Here is a 22,545-nt window from a genome sequence, read left to right as displayed (position 1 = left end):
TACATTATTTGTCCTCCAATGGTTGACTTGCCAGCATCTAAAAGTAACATCACCATCAAAGATAAATAAACCACAGATGTAAATGGAACAGAACAAAACAAAACCCGCTAAGTGCACTAACAGCATTGCTGACTAGCATATGTAATTACATAAATTCAGTTGCAAATGAAGCTGCCAAGACCCCTTGCAGCTCAACAATGACTTACTAGTGGAAAACAAGAACTTAGAACTACTTTACCTATAAGGAAGAATTTTTGAACAGATTGCTCTCTGACCTTCAGCGGAGAGCACAGCAGCAACAGAATATAAATTACCCAAGAGGAACCTCAGGGGAGAGCAAAAGTAGCCAAAGAGCTGTGAACTACATTTAGGTAGTCTGCCTTTCACTAATTTTAGCAAATATAGGTGTTCCTTTACACATTTCAAAGGAGTCCTTGCTACTAAAAAAGGAGTATGGTATATAACGTTATATTCAGGAGAAAGCAGAGATAAAGGGAAGGAAAAAAGGACACATAATTCTGTATTTTCTTCTTTCGATTTTGGGGCTAAGTCAGATGGCCAGGGAATATCTGAGTAAATTAAATGGGTTTCATTTTGTGCTAACCCAGCATCCAGAAGTCACTCCAAATTAATTTCCTATATCACTCAAAATTAGTTAGATGAAGCCCAAAAAATTAACAAATTAACTGGAGTTTACACACAAGAAAACCAGATTGGGATATTAATTAACATATGTCATCATAAAAAAAAAAATATGTCATCATATGTTTAGCCACCATTGCGCTGGGAGGGTGGATCTATAGACCAATGGCGCATCACATATAAATATACTAAATCTTATTTTTTTCAGCTCCCATGCCATTACAAAATTATTTATTTGTCCCACAAAGTGTTGGCAGTTTTGCCAGGTTAAAAAAAAAAAAAAAATTATCGAGTTAAAAATCCAAACATTTCAGATTAATTCACGTCAGTTTCACTCAAAATCTCTGTGGAGCTGTTTGATGTACCCAGTGACTGGTGGTATTTCATAGCCAGGAGGGCAACTTACCTACATGCCCAATGAATACCACATTTACATGTTCTTTTTTTGGAGCCCCCGGGGGCGCGACCACAGATTTGGGTTTTGGTATTTCCTCTTCCTCCTCCATCATTTCTTGGGCACTCTCCTCAGCAGCTCTTCCATCTCCCATGGAACAACCCCCTAACTCTGCTTCACTTATTTCTTCTTTGTGCTCCCATGATTCTTCTGGGGACATTTCTGTCTCCCCATTTTCTACTGAAATAAGACATTTAATGTAGAATTCTGAAAAAGACTTACAACAATCTGTACTGTACAACACAGATGCCTTCCAACAACAAATAGAACCTTGCATATTTAGTTCTAGTTCTTAAAGTCTAGTGAAACATAAGCAAGGAAGTCTCTTTCACAACAGAAATGGATTACAGCTTTCAAGCCAGCCCCACTGCTGACATCAGAGATGACTCAGAGATTGATGAGAGATTGCTATTTTAACAAAGCTTCATTTCCATAAGGACAAACAAAATGTAAACAGGAGATGTACCACTCCTAACAGCCCAGTTATTCCAGTGTCAGGAAAATGGGAAAGTTTAAAATCAGAACACAGGGTTTACAAGATCTTTGCTTTTTCTTCTGCAAATAATCTGGTGTCAACTTTATCAACCACATTGGGAATCTGACACCTTTAAGAATAAGAAAGTTGCAAAAAGGAAGGAAATTTTTCACAAACAAAACAGAACAACCTCAAGTCCTTAACCCAACTTTAGCAGTCTTCCACTCAGCTTTAACATCTGCAATCATTCAGCATATCATGGCAGCGCTGATGCCCAACTACTGCTTTCTAAATTCCAACAGCAAAGACTCAACGTTTTAAACGTAGGCATTACAATAACCATGACACTTACATTTGCACCTTATATCCTGATAGGGTTTCAAAATACTGTATTAATATGGTCAGAAATTTTCTTACCAACAGGTTCTGAAAGTTCCATGCTAACAGCTGAATTTGAACCTAGACAAGAAATTGAGATATTGTATTTACAAAACAATATCCAGGTTTCACATACCATAGACAACTTAATGTTTTCTCAATTAGACAGAGGGTCGTATCACAGAAAATTACCTTCACATAACAATGACTGTTCCTCTTGAGAAGGTTCCACAGGTGCTGTTAAATAGAAATAAGTTCTATTAAAAATGAAGTCCTTTACATTCATCTTTATATATCTTTTAAGTTACGGTAAAAACCGAACTTCAATAACACAACAAAAGCCTCAATAATTTAGACCAAGAGCAACTAACTCAGGTGTTCAAATTAGAAGTCTCTGTTTAAAAAATCTTTTTAAACACGTACTGATTACAGCCAGTTTTACATTTTCTGTAATTGAAATATACTCATAAAGGCATGCTAATTCTCTTAATTTGCTTCATAAAACTTCTCCTTCAAAGATATTGTAAAAGTAATCTGCAGCACAGTGCAGATCAAATTAGTGAGATTTTGTTCAACAAATACACGTTACTTCTCTAGATTCTCTCTTGGCAGCTCCAGCCCAAGAAGGCTATGATTAGCTATTTTTAAGATTCCATAATCACATTTTATTACCAAGATCCTTGAATAAATTCTGTTTGATACCAATAATATAAAAAGGACATTTACATGAAGTCCTTGAAATGCAAATGATCCCTTACAACATGTCAGAAAAGGTGATTACAATGATGCCAGTTTTGTCCTATATTAGAATTCTAAGATCAAGCAACAATCCAGTTTCCACAGCTGTCACACTGCAAATCTACTTATGACATCACTGGAAGAGAGGTATGAGAAATATATCCTGATACCCAAATATACGTGAGTTTATTTTATATGTGATAAGCCTAAATGACACTCCCAATATGAAAGTGCCCTTGCTTCAAAAAATCTCTAAGATGCAGAATGTATCAAAGAATTCCAAGTCACCTGAATCCTACACACCAAATAATAAAGAATAGTGAATTCATAAACTGCAAAGCTCATATTTAAAAATCACTGCACAGATACACCTGTAAATCAAGACAAAGTTTTGGGTCCAGTCTCCAACAATGTGAAGTGTAGGAAGAAAGTAATTTCCTGTTCCAGAAAGGTAAAGGGCAACCAAGTTTTTCCGAAAAGTAACATGCTGAGTGTTACTCAGGAAGATCCCTCTATGGTGGCAGATAGACCAACATCACCATATAGGAAAGCCTGCCCTCTGAACAAATGAGCAGTACAAATAGAGAGGAGGGGTTGAGGGCAAAGCTAACAGAGGCATCATCTGGCAAGAGGAGGAAGAGTGAAAGGTCTAAGATGATCCCAGCCTACATGATTAGAAGGATATTAACAGAAAATAAGAAAAAAAAATCATTTGATTTTTTAAAATTTTATTTATTTATTCATGAGAGACAGAGAGAGAGAAGCAGGCTCCCTTCAGGGAGCCCGATGTGGGACTCGATCCCAGGACTCCAGGATCACACCCTGGGCCACAGGCAGGCAAGCGCTCAACCTCTGAGCCACCCGGGCGTCCTCCCACCCCCCCACCCCCCAAAAAAATCATTTGAACAAGGTTTGGGAGGGAACAGGAATTATACTTCAGGTGTAATAGAGATTAACTTTTTGTTTTCCTATTTCAAAGAAAACTTTATGGGTAGAGTAAGGAAAATTGCCCCATTTTCAGAGAAAACCAGGCATGCTAAGTGAACCAAGTTTTTGTGCCTCCTCGGGATGGAGGAGAGCAGCACAGGGTAGTGGTAAGGGGCTGGCACTGAGCTGACTCCTACTTTAAATGCTGGCTTGTCCCCTCAAGTTATGAGATGCAGCTACTTCACTGGAATTCTGGAAATGACATGCCATCCACCTGACAGGACTGCTGAGAAAATTAAATGAGAGAATACATTTGTTTCAAGTCTATTAAATAATTACTGGCACCAAGCAGATAATCAACATGTGAGTCTCTCCCCCTAACACGCACTGAGGTACACTCAACTCTATCAAACCAGCATGACTATCAGATGTGTCGATCAGACGGAGGTACTCAAAAATCCACACAGCACTGGCGGTGGGGGAAATTAACTCCAATTGATTTTTAATGAGCCCTGATGTGCTGACTCATTCAACCCCCCCCCCCACCAAACACCCTGAAATACATAAATCACTCCCATCTAACACGCGGACAAACCCAACCCAACTGGGCTTTTTCCAAGTTAGACAAGTGCCATCTCGCCCTTCTTCAAACGGCCGTTGCTGAAAAACTACTCAGTAAAAGTAAACTGAGTCAGAGGTGATGCAGTGTTTTAAGGCGAGGGAAAAGATCACGTAGTAAGACACCCCAAACTGCAGAGGAGCTTTACAAAACCAAACAATACCACACCTGACCACCTAGTTCTAGAACCAACTCTTAGGCTTACAAATACACAATACATGCAGAAGACTGTGAGGCACTTCCAGGATAATGACATCAATCACCAGACCACCTCCGTGGCTGTAAAATAATAATAATCTGTTCGTGGCCTTATTTTTCAAAACATTCTATTTATGTTTGCCTTATGTTTGTAAAGCTCACAGGGACAGAGTCAAGTACTAAAAACAACTAAGTGCTTAATAAATACCTAGGCATATTAAAAGGCCCCCAAATAAGAAGTTGACCGTACTTTCCCCAAGGTGGAAAAAAGCTTTCCACCCATTCAGACAGATCACATTATAAACTTAATGGCAATGCCAGCGACATTTGTGAACTCATATTTTTGCAATAATGAACCAGAAAAATCAGATATAGCAAGCTGTTCTTTTAAATTTAAACTTCTCAATATAACTGCACCCGTCTTCTCATACACACACATACACCCAGGCAACCCTTTCCAGTTCATTCTACTCAGATCTTACTCATAATGTACATTCATTCTGACTTTACTAGCTACTAAGGAGCCCGGGCTGAGAATTCTAAGGCCCAAAGTCATTTGTTCATAGTCAGCAAACAGATGACCATGATTTCAAGTCCTGCACAGTTCATATCCGCTAGCGAAGGAAAAGTTAGTAAATCTCCCGAGGAGTGAGGAGTGACATTATGGTTTCCTATTTTCCAATGGTATTTCCATGTTCAGAGATAAACTCTTATCAAGCATTCAAAAAAAGGAACAATTCTACTTAAGTGGGAAAGCTATCAGAGTGCATCAATGAGTAACCTGCAATACCCCAGATTAAAAGGGAAACTAATACTCTGGTTCGTGATCAAGGAAGATTAATGAACTGGATGTGATACTGGGTATACCACCACAAATTTTAAAACAAGAAGGATGTTACCAATATTATTGCCTGTGCTAAAGCACAGATGATAATCTGAATCTTAAAACTGTTAGAGAAAATTTGAACCTGCTGAAATAAGCCAGACACAAAGGGTCACTCATATAAAATGTTCAGAATAGGAAAATCCATCATAGAGCCCGCAAGCAGGCTGGTGGTTGCCAGAGCTGGGAGGAGGAGGGGGGAATAGGAAGTAAGTGCTTAATGGGAATGGGTCTCCTCTTGGGGTGATGAAAATGTTTTGGAACTAGACAGAGGTGTGGTTGCACAACATTGGCTAAATTATTCACCTTAAAATGGTTAATTTTGTTATGTGGATTGCACTGTAATTTTTTTAATAGATTTTATTTATTCATGAGAGACACAGAGAAAGAGAGAGAGAGGCAGACATAGGCAGAGGGAGAAGCAAGCTCCATGCAGGGAGCCTGATTGTGGGACTCAATCCTAGGACCCCAGGTTCATGCCCTGGGCTGAAGGCAGGTGCTCAACCGCTGAGACACCCAGGCGTCTCTCTAATTTTTGTTTTTAAAGATTTATTTATTTGAGAGCAAGAGAGCACACATGCGCGCGTGTGCAGCTCTTGAGGGAAAGAGAGCAGCAGACTCCCAGCTGAGCATGGAGCCCACTGCGGGGCTAGATCTCATGACCCTGAGATCGTGAGCTTAGCAGAAATCAAGAGTCAGATGCTTAACCAACAGAGCCACCCAGGGGCCCCGTGATTTCACTGTAATTTTTTAAAAGAATATAAATATTTTTAAAAGATCTGATCATGGAGGGCGCCAACTGGCTGGCTCAGTCAATAGAGCATGAGACTCTTTGTTCTCAGGTCTGGGGAGTTCAAGCCCCACATGAAATGAAAGATCTCATCATGAAATCAAGCCTTCAACATGGAGATTCCTCAGCCAGCTCATTGATAAAGCTCAAGTTAAGTTAATCAAGGTCATACAGGTGGTTAATAATGAAAGTTATGTTTCAATTCAAGCCACATGTTTTCAACACAAACGTCTGGCCAATTCTTGAAAAGTGCTTAATCTGTATATTTCATAAATAACCAATTTAAATTTGTACTGCTTTAGAAATGAAACTGATCTTTAACCCTCTACACACTAAACAGCAATCTATAAAAGGGCTATCCTAACTAAAATTCCTTAGTCCTGTACATTGTATGCTCATTAAAGAAAAAAATAGGCAACTGCTCCTTCTGTCCTATGTTTTTGGGTTTTTTTTATTTTATTTTATTTATTCATTCATGAGACACAGAGAGAGAGAGGCAGAGACACAGGTAGAGGGAGAAGCAGGCTTCATGCAGGGAGCCTGACATGGGACTCGATCCCGGGTCTCCAGGATCACACCCTGGGCCGAAGGCAGGCGCTAAACCGCTGAGCCACCCAGGGATCCCTATGCTATGCTTTAATAAAACCACCATTTTGCACCCCAAAAAAAGAAGTGAGAATAGTGTGACAAAATCCTGTCCCAATACAAGTTTCTGCAGTGATAGATATGTTCTCTGTGTTATGACAGGATAGTCTCAAGTCACATGTGGCTATTAAGCCCTTGAAAAGTTTTACCTCAACTGAGGAACTGAATTTTATATTTTAATTTCAATTAATTAAAGAGCCCCAAGTGCACAGCTCTGGCTGCTCACACATTCTCCTCCACTGCGGTACAAACCAGCCACACCTGATCTTCCACTCTCATCACAGTCCCTACCCGGCCCCCCACCTGAAGGCTAATGATCCCTCCTCAGAACTCCTCTAGGATAGTACCCTGCCTTCAATTACAGGTGCAAACTCATCTTCCTTCTGGTTCCCAAGGCCATTACAGACTTCCAGAACAGTGGTTTTCTGAAATGTGGAGACTTTTTTCCTACCCTTGTAGTCCCCACAAGCTGGCACAGCGCATGGACCATACAGAACACACACCTGATTTTACTGAATCCCTTCAGCTTTCTCTTGGTTTTCAGAGCTAGCTCCTTGTGATCTTATTGGCTCAGTTTTCTCAGCAGTACTGGTGTCGTCTTATGTTTACCACATTCCCATTAGGGCTCAAAAGAGTAAAACCAACCTCCTGTGTGCCGACTTTTTAACAAGAGGTTAGAGAAACAATATTCAAAAGATGTTCTGGGGGGATCCCTGGGTGGCTCAGCGGTTTGGCGCCTGCCTTTGGCCCAGGGCAGATCTTGGGAGTCCCAGGATCAAGTCCCACATCGGGCTCCAGGCATGGAGCCTGCTTGTCCCTCTGCCTGTGTCTCTGCCTCTCTTTCTCTGTTTCTCTCATGAATGAATAAATAAAAACCTTAAAAAAAAAAAAAAAAAGATGTTCAAGTACAGTCTGAGTAAGGAACTAAAACTTCTCTAGCACCCAGGTGACTAGGAAGTCTCACCAAAACTGCATGCTGAGCTATTTTTCTCCCAGAGACAAAACGGGAAACAGTAAAGGCAGACATCAGAAAGAAGAGCTCACAGAACATATACAAAGGTCCATGTTTTTGCCTTAATTACCTAACACTCTAAAAATAAAAGGCATGATGTCACAGACAGTCATGGCCAGAGCTGTTTAAATTATTTTACATCATCGTTTCCAAAAATGTATAAAGCAGCAATTTCAAGGTATTACTTTAGAGCACTGCCTCCTTATAAGAATGTTACTCCGCTCACACGGAGACAGAACACAGAGAGTGCCATAGCCCACACAGTCATGGGCTCCTTTTCTGAAGAAAGTATCTCGGCCAAAAAGATCTTTTAATATCAAATCACAAGGAAAGGGCTAGCAAATAACCATTACTAGAATAAGCTTTGAAGTCAGACCTAGATTCTAATCTAGCTTCTCCGTGTAGTCATGGATATCACCTTGCTAATTTACTTAGCTTCTCTGAGCCTTAATTTTCTTATCTGTAAAATGTGTTAACAGCACCTATACATGAGGAGATTGTTGTGAAGATTCCACATTAAGTGGTAACTGCCAAGTAAATTTATGATTACAACAAGCAGGTCAAAGCCCCATTAATAATTACAAAAACTTAAGAATAAAATGTAAGGCAAATTCCAGAGTGAGAAGACCCACGCTGATCGTAGTATCAGCTCTAAGCATACCCTTTTCCCCATTATTAAAAAGTGATGTGTGCAGAGAGCACTGAACTAGCAGTTGGCAAATGTAGATTCTAGAATCAACCATGTCATTAAAGCAGTGAGTGACCTTATGCCTTCACTTAGCATCTCTAGGCTTCAGTTTCTTTTTTTTTTTTTTTTTAATTTTTATTTATTTATGATAGTCACACAGAGAGAGAGAGAGAGGCAGAGACATAGGCAGAGGGAGAAGCAGGCTCCATGCACTGGGAGCCCGACGTGGGATTCGATCCTGGGTCTCCAGGATCACGCCCTGGGCCAAAGGCAGGCGCTAAACCGCTGCGCCACCCAGGGATCCCTAGGCTTCAGTTTCTTTATCCAAAAATGAGGCAATTGTATTACTGCTGGAGTCATTTCTAGCCCCCACATTCCAAAATCTTATCTATTTAATCACTAACAATGCCACATACCAACTTGATTAGGCTTTCTGTAAAGTCCCACTGTATTCTTCAAACAACCCTAAAATATCCATCTACGATTTATATCCCACCTGCATTAAAAACAAGGAGGTATACCTGAAATACATAAACCTGAAACTATTTCAGACAGCCCTAATAAGGTACAAAGTAAGAGAAAAACATCTATATGCAACCAAAAGCAACTACCCAAAGGAGATGGACACAGGCCACTTAGTAGTATGGTTAACCCACTGGAGTTCTGCAGCAATGGTCAACCAGGAAATTGCCTCAATGACACTGACAGGTATGCACTTTTTGTTTGTTTCAAGTGACTATCATTACCTAGTCGGAATGTGGTCTGGAATTTGGTGTCACCACTCTCAGGCCAGGCTAATAAAAGATGCTCAGAAAACCCTTACAGTTTCTCTCACCTGGAAAGTAGAATTATGCTGGGGATCTGGTTCAACTTGGAGTACGGTAACAGTTGGGTTTCCTCAGAACAAAGCCATTTATGAAAAAAAAAAAAAACAAATACATCTACAGCCCAGCCATGCTTTGTTAAGATCTACTGAAAGCAAGGACAAAACTTTTAAGCAGCTTTGATATGAATCAACGATGACAGTTAAAAAAGGAGTCTAAGGGTCTCAGAACAATCAAGAATCAACTAGCGGCCAATTCTTGCTTCCCAAAGATTTTTAAGAACTGCAAATAGAAGGATGCAATCCTAAATTAACATGCCCAACAGATACACTACCAGAACTGCGGTAGCTCAGGGCTGTTCATATGAAAGAGACAACAAATAGTCTAAAAAGAAGAGCAAGCGATGCTAATAGGAATGCAAGCTCTAGCACAAGGAATAGTCAGTGGGACTGTAATAGCAGCTGCCTGGTGACAGACGGGAGCTATACTTGTTGTGGGAGGAACCACTATATTGTACACCTGAAACTAATGTAACATTGTGTGTCAACTATACTTCAATTAATGTAAAAAGATAACCAATGCTCTACTCCAGCAAGTTCCTAGGAAACTTAAAACAGAGAAACACAAGGGTAAGTTGTATATGTAAATTAGATCTCAATTTAAAAAGACCCCAAGGTATTTACAAAGAACACTTAGCAGAAAATAGATCTCCAGTTTTATGATTAGGGTGACAGGACTGAAACCACTTATGTAAGGAAAAGTGTGAACGATTCCTCCTCTCAGCTTTGAAAGCTCTCTCCCCACTCTGTATGGCCCTCTTACCATGTTGGGGCCCTCATTAGAGTAAAATAGGTATTTGATCCATTCCTTTCCAGGCTCCTTGAGGGTCACAACTTAATCATCTTGGTAGCATCCCTTCAAGTACCTGGCACAGCATTCTCCTGTGTTCTAAAGGCCTTCAAACGTTTGTTGGTTAATTGCTATATATATATAAGCAAAGCCAGAGATTCACATCTCAAAACAATCCATTCTATTTCTGCTAATTCACCCCAAAAGGTTATCAAATCTCTTTCATTCCTTTCTTTTCAACAGAAAGACCATACTACTTTAACACTTTAAAACATTTCCTCTTTGGGACACCTGGGTGGCTCAGCCAGTTAAGTGTCCAACTCTTGGTTTAGGCTCCAGTGGTCATCTCAGGATCCTGAGATCGAGCCCCTCCATGGGTTCCAAGCTCAATGTGCAAGGAGTCTGCTTGGGATTCTCTCTCCCTCCGCCCCTCCTGTGTGTGCACTCTCTCTTAAAAAAAAAAAAAAAAAAAAACTTTTTGTTTTCAAAAAAGGTATCTACTCCCCAGTGAATAAATGCAAGCAAGACAAGGCTTAAAATCTGTCCTGTACATTTCTCTAACTGGCATGATAAATTTTAATTGCTGTCTTTTCATTCCAGAAAAGGTGAAAAATAAGCAAAGGCCAAAAGAAGGCACAAAGCTATGTACTAACTACCCTAAATAAAACCTGCCCCAAAGTGAGTTTATTACCAATCAAAAATTCTAACAGTTTAAATAAAAAACTGCTTGATGTGGCACAGCACCAGTCAATGCGTTCGCTTGTTACATAGTTCTCCATACTCTGGCCATTCAAGCTTGTAAAATCATGAAATAAGAACCCAAATCTAATGGGACGCCTAGGTGGCTCAGGGGTTGAGCGTCCAATTTTGGCTCAGGGAGTGATCCTGGGGTCCTGGGACTGAGTTCCACATGGGGCTCCCTGTGAGGAGGCTGCCTTTCCCTCTGCCTATGTCTCTATTCCTCTGTGTGTCTCTCATGAATAAATAAAAATCTAAGAAAGCAAGAAAGCAAGAAAGAAAAGAAGAAAAGAAAAGAAAAGAAAAGAAAAGAAAAGAAAAGAAAAGAAAAAAGAAAAAAAAAAGAAAAAAGAAAGAAAGAAAGAAAGAGAACGAAAGGGGGAGAAAGAGAAGAGAAGAAAGAGAAGAAAGAGAAGAAAGAAAGAAAGAAAGAAAGAACCCAAATCTAAGAGTCTAATAAATCAGTAAATCAAGGTAGGAAAAGAAATTCCAGGAACAATCCTTTTCCCTGCTTCTCTCTTACTGCACTCCACTGTCTGTTCCATGGAATCCTGAAAAATCCTTGACAGTAGAATTGTTGTTGCAGGCCTTCTGGTCTTACAGAAAGAGAAACAAATCTCAAGAATCTTATCTACTGGGGCATCTGGGTGGCTCAGTGATTGAGCATCTGCCTTCAGCTTAGGTCATAATCCCTGGGTCCTGGGATCAAGTCCCATATCAGGCTCCCCACAGGGAGCCTGCTTCTCCTTCTGCCTATGTCTGTCTCTCATGAATAAATAAAATCTTAAAAAAAAAAAGAATCTTATCTATCTAAATTTATCTATCAATTTCCACAGGTATTGTATAATGTAAATAATGTCTAAGAGCCCTTCTGGACAAAACAATTATTACTTTGATTCTGGATCTTATGGCTCTGCTGAGGTCACCTTTGAGACTAGTGACTAACAAGCATTCACCAAGTGGTAATGGTCTCAAACTTTGTGAATGTACTAAAAACTACTGTATATTTCTTTTTTTAAAAGATTGTGTTTATTTATTCATGACAGAGAGAGAGAGGCAGGCGGAGGGAGAAGCAAGCTCCATTCAGGGAGCCCAATGTGGGACTTGATCCTGGGACCCTGGGATCACACCCAAAGCTGGAAAGCAGACACCCAACCGCTGAGCCACCCAGGCGTCCCACTACTGTATATTTCTAAAAGGTAAATTTTTAATGGTGCATTATAGCTTACTCATTTTGGGGAAAAAAAAAAAAAACCACCTCTCCCCTACAAAAAGGCATTCAGCGGAACTCAAACACTACAAAATAGAACATTTCTTGGGATCCCTGGGTGGCTCAGCGGTTTAGTGCCTGCCTTTGGCCCAGCATGTGATCCCGGAGACCCGGATGGAGTCCCACATCGGGCTCCCTGCATGGAGCCTGCTTCTCCCTCTGCCTGCGTCTCTGCCTCTCTCTCTATCTTTCATGATAAATAAATAAAATCTTAAAAAAAAAAAAAAAGAAAGAAAAGAACATTTCTAAAATTCAAGTTTCACAATACAATGTGCAACATTTTGAAGACAATTCCTCCTCTGAGGGCCTACTTAGGACTGCTAGTTTTATTGTACTGCTTTTATTATTATTTTTCTTAAGGATTTTATTTATGCATGAGAGACACAGAGAGAGAGTAAGAGGCAGAGATACAGGCAGGGGGAGAAGCAGGCTCCATGCAGGGAGCCTGATGCGAGACTTGATCCCGGGACTCCAGGATCACGCTCTGAGTCAAAGGCAGACACTCAACTGCTGAGCCACCCAGGCATCCCTCTGTACTGCTTTTAGTGGCAGAGTTTTGAGAGGTGTTGAGGGTGGGGTGGTAGAAAGAACACTAAACTACTATTTTAGAAGCTCTGGCGGTTCTAAAAGTCCAAGTGCTATGTATGCTCTGAAAAATGTGTGTCTCTCATATTCCTATATTGAAATCCTAATGCCTAATGTGATAAAATTAAGTGGGGCCTTTCAGAGGTCCTAGGTCATGAAGGTGGACCCTTCGGGAATAGGATTACTGCCTTCATTAAAAAAAAAAAAGAAAAAGAAAAAGAAAAAAAGGTCTCATAGAGCTCCTTTGAGCCACAAGAAGTCAGCAGCTGACAACCCAGAAGAGGACTCTCACCAGAACAGGCTGGATTCCCTGATGTCTCAGGCTTCCAGCCTCCAGAGCTGTAAGCAATAAATTTCCGTTGTTTAAAAGCCACCTAGTCTGGAGTATTTTGTTACAGCAGCCCAAATAAACCAAGACACCAAGCAACCCTGATCACCACCATTAAATCTGTTTCTCATTTAACAACAACAACAAAGACTGAACTGGGTGCAAAGTGGAACTTCAAGTACAGTCTATCATAGAAAATGTTAGTTCTAGTACAAGTAACCCATCTTACACATTTTCATTCATTTCAGGACCTCTACTTTAAGGAGCATCACTTAGCCAATTTACTTGGATCTGCAGAGAATTATATTTAAACGAATTATACTTAATTACACTTAAATGTGTTCTACTTAATCATTCCTTTGGAAACCTGTATTAAATTTTCAAAAAGATTCAAGGTCAACACTGAATCCCAAGTTCTGACTTGGGATGGCTAAGAAACAGGCATAACAAGCAGCCCTCCAGAAAGGTGAATGACACTTTGGGCAAAAACATCTTCCTCCTCCTGCTCAAGGCCCACTGAATTTCCAAAAAAAGAGAGGAAGGGAGGGAGGGAAGGAGGGAGGAAAGAAGGAGACCATTTCCTCCAGAAATGACAGATATTCATTCTAGATAGACACATTTTACAAGTCATCCATTCTCATGCTCTATCTCTAGAATCCTTCAAGAGCTCTCCTGGTATTTAGTTTCAAAACACACCCACCACAAATTTCAGCTATGGCTTAACAACAAAAGAAAACATGCTTGCCCTACTGACTATTTCCTCACTATAAAAAAAAGTTGCAAATTTTATGGTCCCCCGCCCCACCGTGAATCTCAATCTAAGTACTATTTCCAACTTTTCCCCTGCTTCTTCCAAGCACAGTTCCCTGTTCTAAGGGTGGTATTTTATGGACCTGAATGGGCTGGAACATGCGATCTAACATAAAACTCTGGACATGAGATGAGAAAACCCATTCTTTTCTAAATAAACATCCTATAGGGGCACCTGGGTAGCTCAGCAGTTGAGCGTCTACCTTTGGCTCAGGACGTGATCTCGGGGTCCAGGATTGAGTCCCACATTGGGCTCCTGCAGGGAGCCTGCTTCTCCCTCTGCCTGTGTCTCTGCCTCTCTGTCTCTCATGAATAAATAAAAATCTTTGAAAAAAAAAAAACTAAAAAAAAAAAAAAAAGCCAAAATTCTTAAAATAAATAAACACCCTACAGAGGATTATTTTTTAAGATTCAGAGACATTTTGTAGAAGCATCTGATAAAGTTACACCAAAATAGGTTTCTGATAACAAAAAGAAAAAACCGATCGCAATGTAGGGAATTTCCTCACTAACAACCACTTCCCCACACACTTTTACATCGCCAACTCCTAGCAATGTCACAGGGAAAATTGTTAAGAATAAAGCTGGAATTGGCAAATACCAGGAAGAGAAAAGCAGTCCCCCTGGTGTAAGATGTACCGCCTAGCCACTCAACAATAACCATCGTTCCTGACCACTGCTCTCAGGATGACTGCCCTTGGATGGCTGATGGCTCTGATGGCTACTCAGGCTGGAAACGGAGTTCTACGGGTGGCCCAAGTGGTGCGGGCCGCTCCAAAGGAAGCAGGGAGGGCCACAGAGAAAATGGCTGGATAAAAGGAATCTACGTGATAAAGTACAGGGAAACCAACACTTTAAGGAGCTGGCAAGGAACTAGTTTGGGCAGCAGAAATGGCTTGATCTAGGGGGGAAAAAAAAGAGCTTAATTTCCTTATTGGAAAGGAAAACATCAACTGCCTATGCAAATAAAATACCAATCAACAGGGGATCCCTGGGTGGCTCGGCGGTTTGGCGCCTGCCTTTGGCCCAGGGCGTGATCCTGGAGTCCCGGGATCGAGTCCCGCGTTGGGCTCCAGGCATGGAGCCTGCTTTTGCTTCCGCCTGTGTCTCTGCCCCTCTCTCTCTGTCTCTAGGTCTATCATGAATAAATAAAATCTTAAAAAAAAAAAAAATACCAATCAACAAAGCAACCAAACCCGAGCTACGTCCTCACATACACACTTGGCCAAAGTACTTCTCCAAACCTCCTTTGCCTCCGGGGAGAAGACTGTTACGACAACTTAAGAAACCAGCCTCCTAGAGCACTCTTATGATGCCCACCTAGACTAAGAAACAGCGCAACTTAGAGCTTCAGGGAAAGATCAGCAATCCGGTCTCACTCACGAGCTGCGTGGGAACGTGCACGACCCAGGCCCCCAATCCTCTGCCTTAAACACCGGGAGCAAAGTCCCTTTTCAACCTTTTCCTCTTTAAACCCACGCTGACAGCTCCTAAAATAAGCGCCTTTATCTGCCAAGTTATAAAGTCCGCTCGTCCGACGTTCCTGTAAACGAGTCCTCGGGAGCGTGCTGAGACCCGAGGATTCTCGTAAAGAAGCGGGGGTTCGGCTGGGAACCTCGCAAAAGCTCGGCCGGGGAACGGCCCGCCCGCGGCGGCTGCAAAAGTCCTCAACAGACGCTGCGGGCGCGTGGGGCGGGCGGACGGGCGGACACGCGGCGGGCGCGGGCTGCGCCGAGGCCAACCTGGGCCGGGCCGACGGCCGGGGCAACGCGACGGTGTCGCCAGGGAGCGGGGGCGAAGCGCGAGCCCCCCTTACGGCAAGGCGGGCGTCGGCGGGCGTCGGCGGGCGGCCTGGGCATCCGCGCGGCCGCGGCCGGGGCGCCCCGCTGCAATGCATCTCGGGATTCCTCCGGGACGCTCCGCGCCGCGGCCTGGGGTGGCGGGGACACACGCGAGCGCGCCCCCCCCCCGCCCCCCCGCGGCGCCGGCGCCGGCCGGCCCCGCTCCCCGGCCTCGTGGCGCTGACCCGCCGCGGCCCCGCCCGCGCCCTGTGCGGGCTCCGCTCCGGGGGGGCGGGGGGCCGGCCGGGGCTGTCAGCGCCCCACGTGCCGCCCGGCCCCGCGGGGCGCGCCCACCCGCACCCCCGGGGGCTCCCGGCCCTTTACCCGGAGCGCCTCCCGCGCCGCTGCCGGCTCCGTGGCTCGCGGCGGCGGGCGGCGGCGGCTGGGCCGGGCCCCGCAGGAAGGACGGCACGAACTCGGCGGCGTGGACGTTGGGCACGAAGGGCTTGGCGTTGACGTTGAGCTGCCGGCTGAAGGCCGCGCTGAGGGGCTCCCGCTGGGCCTCGGCCGCCGCCGCCGCCGCCGCCGCCGCCGAGGGGCCGCCGCCGCCGCCGCCGCACGGTCCCGGCCCGGGCGCCTCCATGTCCGCCTGGTCCCAGCAGTCGGGCGCCGAGTCGCTGCTGCTGCTGCCGCTGCTGCTCCCGCCGCCGCCGCCGCCGCCGCCGCCGCCGCCGCTGCCCGGATCCATGATCGGGGGGGCCGTGTGTGTGGCGAAGAGAGGGCGGGAAATGGAGGCGGGGGCGACGGGCCGGGCGGGAGCAGGCCGCGCTGACCCGGCCAAGCAGCGAGGCAGACGGGGGGCTCGCGACACAATCCCCGGCGTCGTCGCGGCGAGGGCTCCGGTCCCAACTCCGCACCGGCGACGACGAACGGCGGCGGCGGCGGCGGCTCAGCCCTCCTCGTGTGTGCGAGCGGATCTCCTCCCACCCCAACCCCAACCCCAACCACCTCGCACCGCCTCAGCGCCAACCCCACGCCGGCGCGGATTGACCCCTCCCCGCCACCCGTACCTTCGCCTCGGTAGTTCCCGACCCTGCCCGTCCGCGTTGCCGGCTACGAAGCGCGGCGGCGGGCCGAACTACGAGTCCCGGCAGCGCCCGCGCGATACCCCCACCCCCATCCCCGCTGCGGTTTTCCCGGGGGCCGACGGGAGTCGGAGTTCGGAAGCCCGGAGCAACCGGAAGCGGCTCGGGCTCCCGGCAGGCAGCGGGAGGAGGCGGAGGTCTCGGCGTCGCTCGGCGGCCCCACCTGTCACCCGGTGGGGGCGGGGCGGCGGCGCGTCCTCGCGCGACTCTGCGGCCGCCGGGGTGGTCCTCGCCGCGGTCCTGCGCTCCCGCGGCGCCAGCCGGTGCGTCCTCGGCCCCCGGGCTCCCCGGGCCTCCCCGCCTTCCCGCGCCCCGCCCCGCCCCGCCCCGCAGCCGGATTTCGCCCTACTTTTCAAAGCCGGCGCCGCGCGTCTCGCATCTTCTGCCTTCACTGGGTGCGAGACGGCAGTGACTTGGGCCGCGGCGTGGCTCGTAAAGCGCTCGGGGCCCAGGCTCTGCCCCGGGGCGGGGGGGGGGCGGTTATTAAGCTGGAAACTTTGGATGACTCACCGCCTGTTTGACTAGTCACTGAAAGCCTCCCCCCCCGCCCGAACTTTTCCATCCCTCCCCCCTCCTCCCGGCCCGGGGCCTCGCAGGCTAAACAGAGGACCGGGGCCTCTTCCACGGTGTATCCAGACGTACCCAACTAATAAGGTCATCCCGGTGCGCCCAGCTTCCGTACGACGCACCATTAGGCCAAGTGGGTTTTTCTTCCGAGTGGTGGTGGCGTTGGCTCGAGCGGACCGAGGTTAGGTAAACGTGGGGGGCGGGGGGATGCGGGAGGGGAGGGGGACGGGGGAGCAAAGCAGGAGATGACTACCCAGACCCGATTAGATGCAGTGGGAAAGCAACCTTGTTCCGAGTACCTGTGAGGTTTTTTCCTGTAATTGTGGCCTGTGGAGCCCCAGGCTGGGGGGTGGAGGGGGGGTTGGGGGGGCGGGGGCGGGGAACCTACTGCTGATCTTTTTCTCCAAGGAGTCTAGACAGAGTGAAACTAACTTGCTAAAAATTACAGAGGGAAGGCGTAGACGCTCAGAGAATGCATGTTTCTTAGCAACCTTACGTTAGGGTCCAGAATCTAGATCGAGATGTGAATTTGAATTTTAAATAGCTGTATCTCTTTCTCTTTCTTTTTTCTTTTCTTTTTCTTTTTTTTTTTTTTTTAGGTTTTATTTATTTATTCATGAGAGACACAGAGGGAGAAGCAGGCTCCACGCAGGGAGCCCGACGCGGGATTCGATCCCAGGACCCCGGGATCACGCCCTGGGCCCAAGGCAGGCACTAACCGTTGAGCCACCCGGGGGATCCCTAAACATCTGTATCTTAACGATAAAACAGGACTCAGCCCATTAATGAGACAGCTCAAAAACAGCTGTCTGGTACCTTTCAAAACAAATCCTTATGCTAAAGTGGTTTAAAATTGTGTTTAATATTTAGCAATTTTTATGAATTTTTTTCCCTTGAACTCCACATTTGAGAGTATCAAGTGCTGTAAATGTGAAGAAACGAGAGACCCTCCTTAAAACAAACCTGGCTTTAACTTTTTCTTCAACTCTGTGGTCAAGGCTCCCTGAAATCTTCTGGGTATATATATATATATATATATATATATATATTTTTTTTTTTTTTTAATCTTCTGGGTATTGATTTTTCTTTTTTTTTCCACGACAGATGATGTATCCCCCTGATTCATACAAAGTTCAGGTTACAGCCTATTAATATAGTTCTCTGAAGACCCATTTTAAATCTTTCTTAAGACCATCCCACTTTAAAGTTGGTATTAAGTGATTGCCCTCGAATCTACCCAAACCTTAGTAACAATTGATGTAAAATAAATAAATAAAAATCAGATCTTCCGTTATATAAGGGAGACCTGCATTGCTATTGAGATATTTTTATATTATATTTGCAACACGGAAGAAAATACAGTGTGTCCAAAATAAAGTGCCTCCTCACTCAAGATTGGCACTCCCTACCCTATTCCTAAGGGAAAAAAAAATCATGTCAACACACACACAAATGTCAAAAAAAGCAACTGACTCGAAGAGTGACCCGTACTGTCCTTCAGCTGCTTTGTCCCTGGATGCCATACTTCAACATGCATCACCCATAGGGCACCAGATGACGGATCCCTCTTAGGTTAGTTCTTCACATCTAATTAAATTAGCAGTGTCTTTGTGCCCACAAGCTTTTTTAAGAGACAAAGACAAAAACTGCTGAGCCCCACAGCTTAGAAAAGCAGTTGATGTCATTAACTTCCATGTCCCTGAATAGGATAATTATGGAAATTCAGAAAAGAATCCACTCCATTGGTTTTCAAAAGCTGTGACCTGCCAGGGTTGAGGCACTGCTCCAGCAGGGAAGTGAGAGGCTCTTCTTGATAATTGCTGTTGTGCTAAGATTGAATGACTTGAGGTCAGCATCTTTTCATCTTCTTTATGTCTCCAATGCCCAGAGTGATGCCTGGCATAGAAAACATGCTTAACAAATGTTTCATGAATGAATTAGTGCATCAATCGGGAGTTTTGGACCATACTGCCCTTTTATACTCATTTAGAGCTATTGGGACACAGGACTGTCAACATAAAGAGCGAGTTTTCCCAAGGACGTCTTGCTCTATGCTCCATGAACACACAGGGTTAGCTGGACAACCACTTTACTGCAAGCCTGCATTTGGCTCCCTGCCTCAATAAATAAATAATAGTGTGTCTTTTATGCTTCTAAACATGAAGCTGATGTGAAAACTCAGGGCCATCCCAGAGGTTTTAGGGGATGAAAACGTGTACCTACAGATGGACTCAGGTAGCAGGGCCACTCCTGGAAATGTTTTCCATAGGAACAAACACGAGTGTAAAAAGCTGTCCTTTCAGCATTTTTGCAACAGAAACCAGAAACAACCTAAACGTCCATCAACAGGGATATTATGACTCAATATGTGATGGATAGCAACAGTATGCAGTAATATGCAGCTTTCAAAAAGTCACACAGACTTTGTGCTGAAGGGAAAATCCATAACATATGGTGAAGTGGGGCAGCTGGGTGGCTCAGTGGCTGAGCATCTGCCTTTGGATCAGGTCGTGATCCTGGGTCCTGAGATCAAGTCCCGCACTGGGCTCCCTGCAGGGAGTCTGCTTCTCCCTCTGCCTATGTCCCTGCCTCTCTGTGTGTGTCTCTCATGAATAAATAAATAAAATCTTAAAAAATAATAATATGTGGTGAAGTAAGGAAGAGCAATATGTCTTATATGTGTAGAATATAGAGTGGATCAGTATATCTAGTACGATCCTATTTCTTTAAAAGCATCTAGTTTTTTTCTACTCTCTGGGTACTCTTCCCCTAGATCTTCACCCCTCCAGCTCATTGTCATTCAGCTCCGATGTGTCCTCTCCTAACCATCCTGACCCTCCACCAACCCACATCACTCTCTACCCTGTTACCCAGTTTTATTTTTTATTTCTTTCAGATGCCTTATCACAATCTGAAGTTCTTACTGGTCTCCGTGCCTACTGCCCATCTCCTCCTACTGGAAAATTAATTCCCTGACTCTGTCTGACTTGCTATTGTGTTCTCATCGCCTACAACTGTTGCCTGGCATGGATAAAGTGCTCAGTAAACATTTGAGAGAGAATGAGACATATGTATCATTTTGTATGTTATAAAACTTTAAAGTGTGGACAGTTACATATTAAACAGTTAATGGAAAGCGTGTGGGATGGGATTGGATGTGAATGGAAAGTAGCTAAAAGAAGAAATTGCAATTTTTTACTTTTATGTTTGGATTTTCCTACAAGAAGCAAATTGTTTTAAAAAATTCTTTTATCTGTCGCCTGACTCAGTTGGAAGAACATATGACTCTTGATCTCAGGGTCATGAGTTCAAGCCCCACATTGGGTATAGGGATTACTTAAAACTTTTTTTTTTTAAGATTTATTTATTTATGATAGACCTAGAGAGAGAGAGAGAGAGAGAGAGAGAGGCACAGGAGGAGGGAGAAACAGGCTCCCTGCCAGGAGCCTGATGCAGGACTCAATACCCGGACTCCAGGATCACGCCCTGGGCCAAAGGCAGGCGCCAAAACGCCGAGCCGTCCAGGGATCCCCTACTTAAAACTTTTTTAAAAATTATTTTATTGAGGGCAGCCCAGGTGGCTCAGCGGTTTAGCGCCACCTTCAGCCCAGGGCCTGATCCTGGAGCCCTGGGATGGAGTCCCGGGATCAAGTCCCAAATCAGAGGACTCCCTCTGCCTGTGTCTCTGCCCCTCTCTCTCCCTCTGCGTCTCTCATGAATAAATTAAAATCTTTAAAAAAAAATTATTTTATTGAGATGAAACTCACATGATATAAAATGTACCATTTTAAAGGGAACAATTCAGGGGCGCCTGGGTGGTGCAGTTGGTTGAGCATCCTGCTCTTGGTTTTGGTTCATTTCAGGATCTCAGGTGAGATCCCAATCCATGCTCAGCATGCTGTCTGCTTGAAATTCTCTGTCCTTCTGACCCTCCTACCTGTCCTCTCTCTCTCTAAAATAAAATTTTAAAAAATTATTAAGAGGAACCACTGGGTGGCTCAGTGGTTCAGCATCTGCCTTTGGCTCAGGGCATGATCCTAGGGTCCTGGGATCCTGTCCCACATCAGGCTCCTTACAAGAAGCCTCCTTCTCCCTCTGCCTATGTCTCTGCCTCTCTTTCTGTGTGTCAAATAAATAAATAAATAAATAAACTCCATTAAAATTCTAGGATATTCATAAAATAGAACATTGGCAATTTGGGCAGTGGTTCCATTTTTTTTTTTTAAGATTTTATTTATTCATGAGAGACACAGAGAGAGAGAGAGAGAGAGAGGCAGAGACACAGGCAGAGGGAGAAGCAGGCTCCATGCAGGGAGCCCAATGTAGGATTTGATCCTGGGACTCCAGGATCACGTCTTGGGCCGAAGGCAGGCGCTAAACAACTGAGCCACCCAGGGATCCCCAGTGGTTCCATTTCTGATGATGCGTCCTGCCCCTCCCCCCATAATTAGCCTCAGAAAACTTATCAGGGCTGGTGTGCCTGGGTGGCTCAGTGGTTGAGCATCTGCCTTTGGCTCAGGTTGTGATCCTGGGGTCCTGAGTCCCACATCAGGCTCCCTGGGGGGAGCCTGCTTCTCCCTCTGCCTATATCTCTGCCTCTCAAGAATAAATAATAAAATATTTTTTAAAATATGATCCACCTAATTTTTAAAAAACGTTTACACATACAACACAATGAAAGACCACTGTACTGTTGCACGATTTACATATATAAAGCCTGCGTTTCACTTCCTGTGTTTGTCTTTTAACTGCTATAGAGTAACTCCATCTATGTTTATACTTCTTTTTTATTTGTCCATTTTCCCACTCATAGGCTTTTTTTTTTTTAATTTTTTTTTTTTTTTTATGATAGTCACAGAGAGAGAGAGAGAGAGGCAGAGACATAGGCAGAGGGAGAAGCAGGCTCCAAGCACCGGGAGCCCGACATGGGATTCGATCCCGGGTCTCCAGGATCACGCCCTGGGCCAAAGGCAGGCGCCAAACCGCTGCGCCACCCAGGGATCCCCCACTCATAGGCTTTTAGGTTATTTCCAAAATTTTTTTGTACCAACAGTACTTGTATAAGTGTCAAGATCCTTTCAGAAAACAAGTTACAGAAATTTCAATTCAAACTAGATTTAGCCACAAGAAATGTATTATTTTACATGATTACGTTAAAAATTCAACTGGTTGAATTTTAAAGATCTTATGGGCTTTATT

The 22,545-nt window shown here is 44.6% G+C and overlaps 1 protein-coding gene across 6 annotated transcripts in view; it reads right to left on the bottom strand.

Annotated features, from left to right (window-relative positions):
- The window catches only part of GSPT1 (G1 to S phase transition 1), a 40,152-nt gene extending 22,907 nt beyond the window's left edge, over positions 1 to 17,245 (bottom strand). The window contains exons 1-5 of one of the 6 annotated variants that reach the window (XM_049111386.1): positions 17,129 to 17,245; positions 2,142 to 2,186; positions 1,989 to 2,030; positions 1,049 to 1,276; positions 4 to 37 (exon numbers count right to left, since the gene is read on the bottom strand). In XM_049111386.1, the coding sequence (XP_048967343.1) occupies positions 4 to 37; positions 1,049 to 1,276; positions 1,989 to 2,010 (284 nt within the window). In that variant the 5' untranslated portion in view covers positions 2,011 to 2,030; positions 2,142 to 2,186; positions 17,129 to 17,245. Of the gene's footprint in view, positions 1 to 3; positions 38 to 1,048; positions 1,277 to 1,988; positions 2,031 to 2,141; positions 2,187 to 11,383; positions 11,407 to 15,173; positions 15,196 to 16,018; positions 16,616 to 16,704; positions 16,773 to 17,128 lie in introns of those variants that run through there. The other 5 variants (XM_049111384.1, XM_049111382.1, XM_025416477.3 and 2 more) reach the window with 5 other exon arrangements.
- Positions 17,246 to 22,545: the final 5,300 nt, after the last annotated feature.

The sequence above is a fragment of the Canis lupus genome, chromosome 6 (assembly GCF_003254725.2).
Source record: "Canis lupus dingo isolate Sandy chromosome 6, ASM325472v2, whole genome shotgun sequence".
Lineage (NCBI taxonomy): Eukaryota > Metazoa > Chordata > Mammalia > Carnivora > Canidae > Canis > Canis lupus.
Note: the sequence above shows the minus strand (reverse complement) of the source record. Positions and strands in the feature narration are given on the sequence as shown.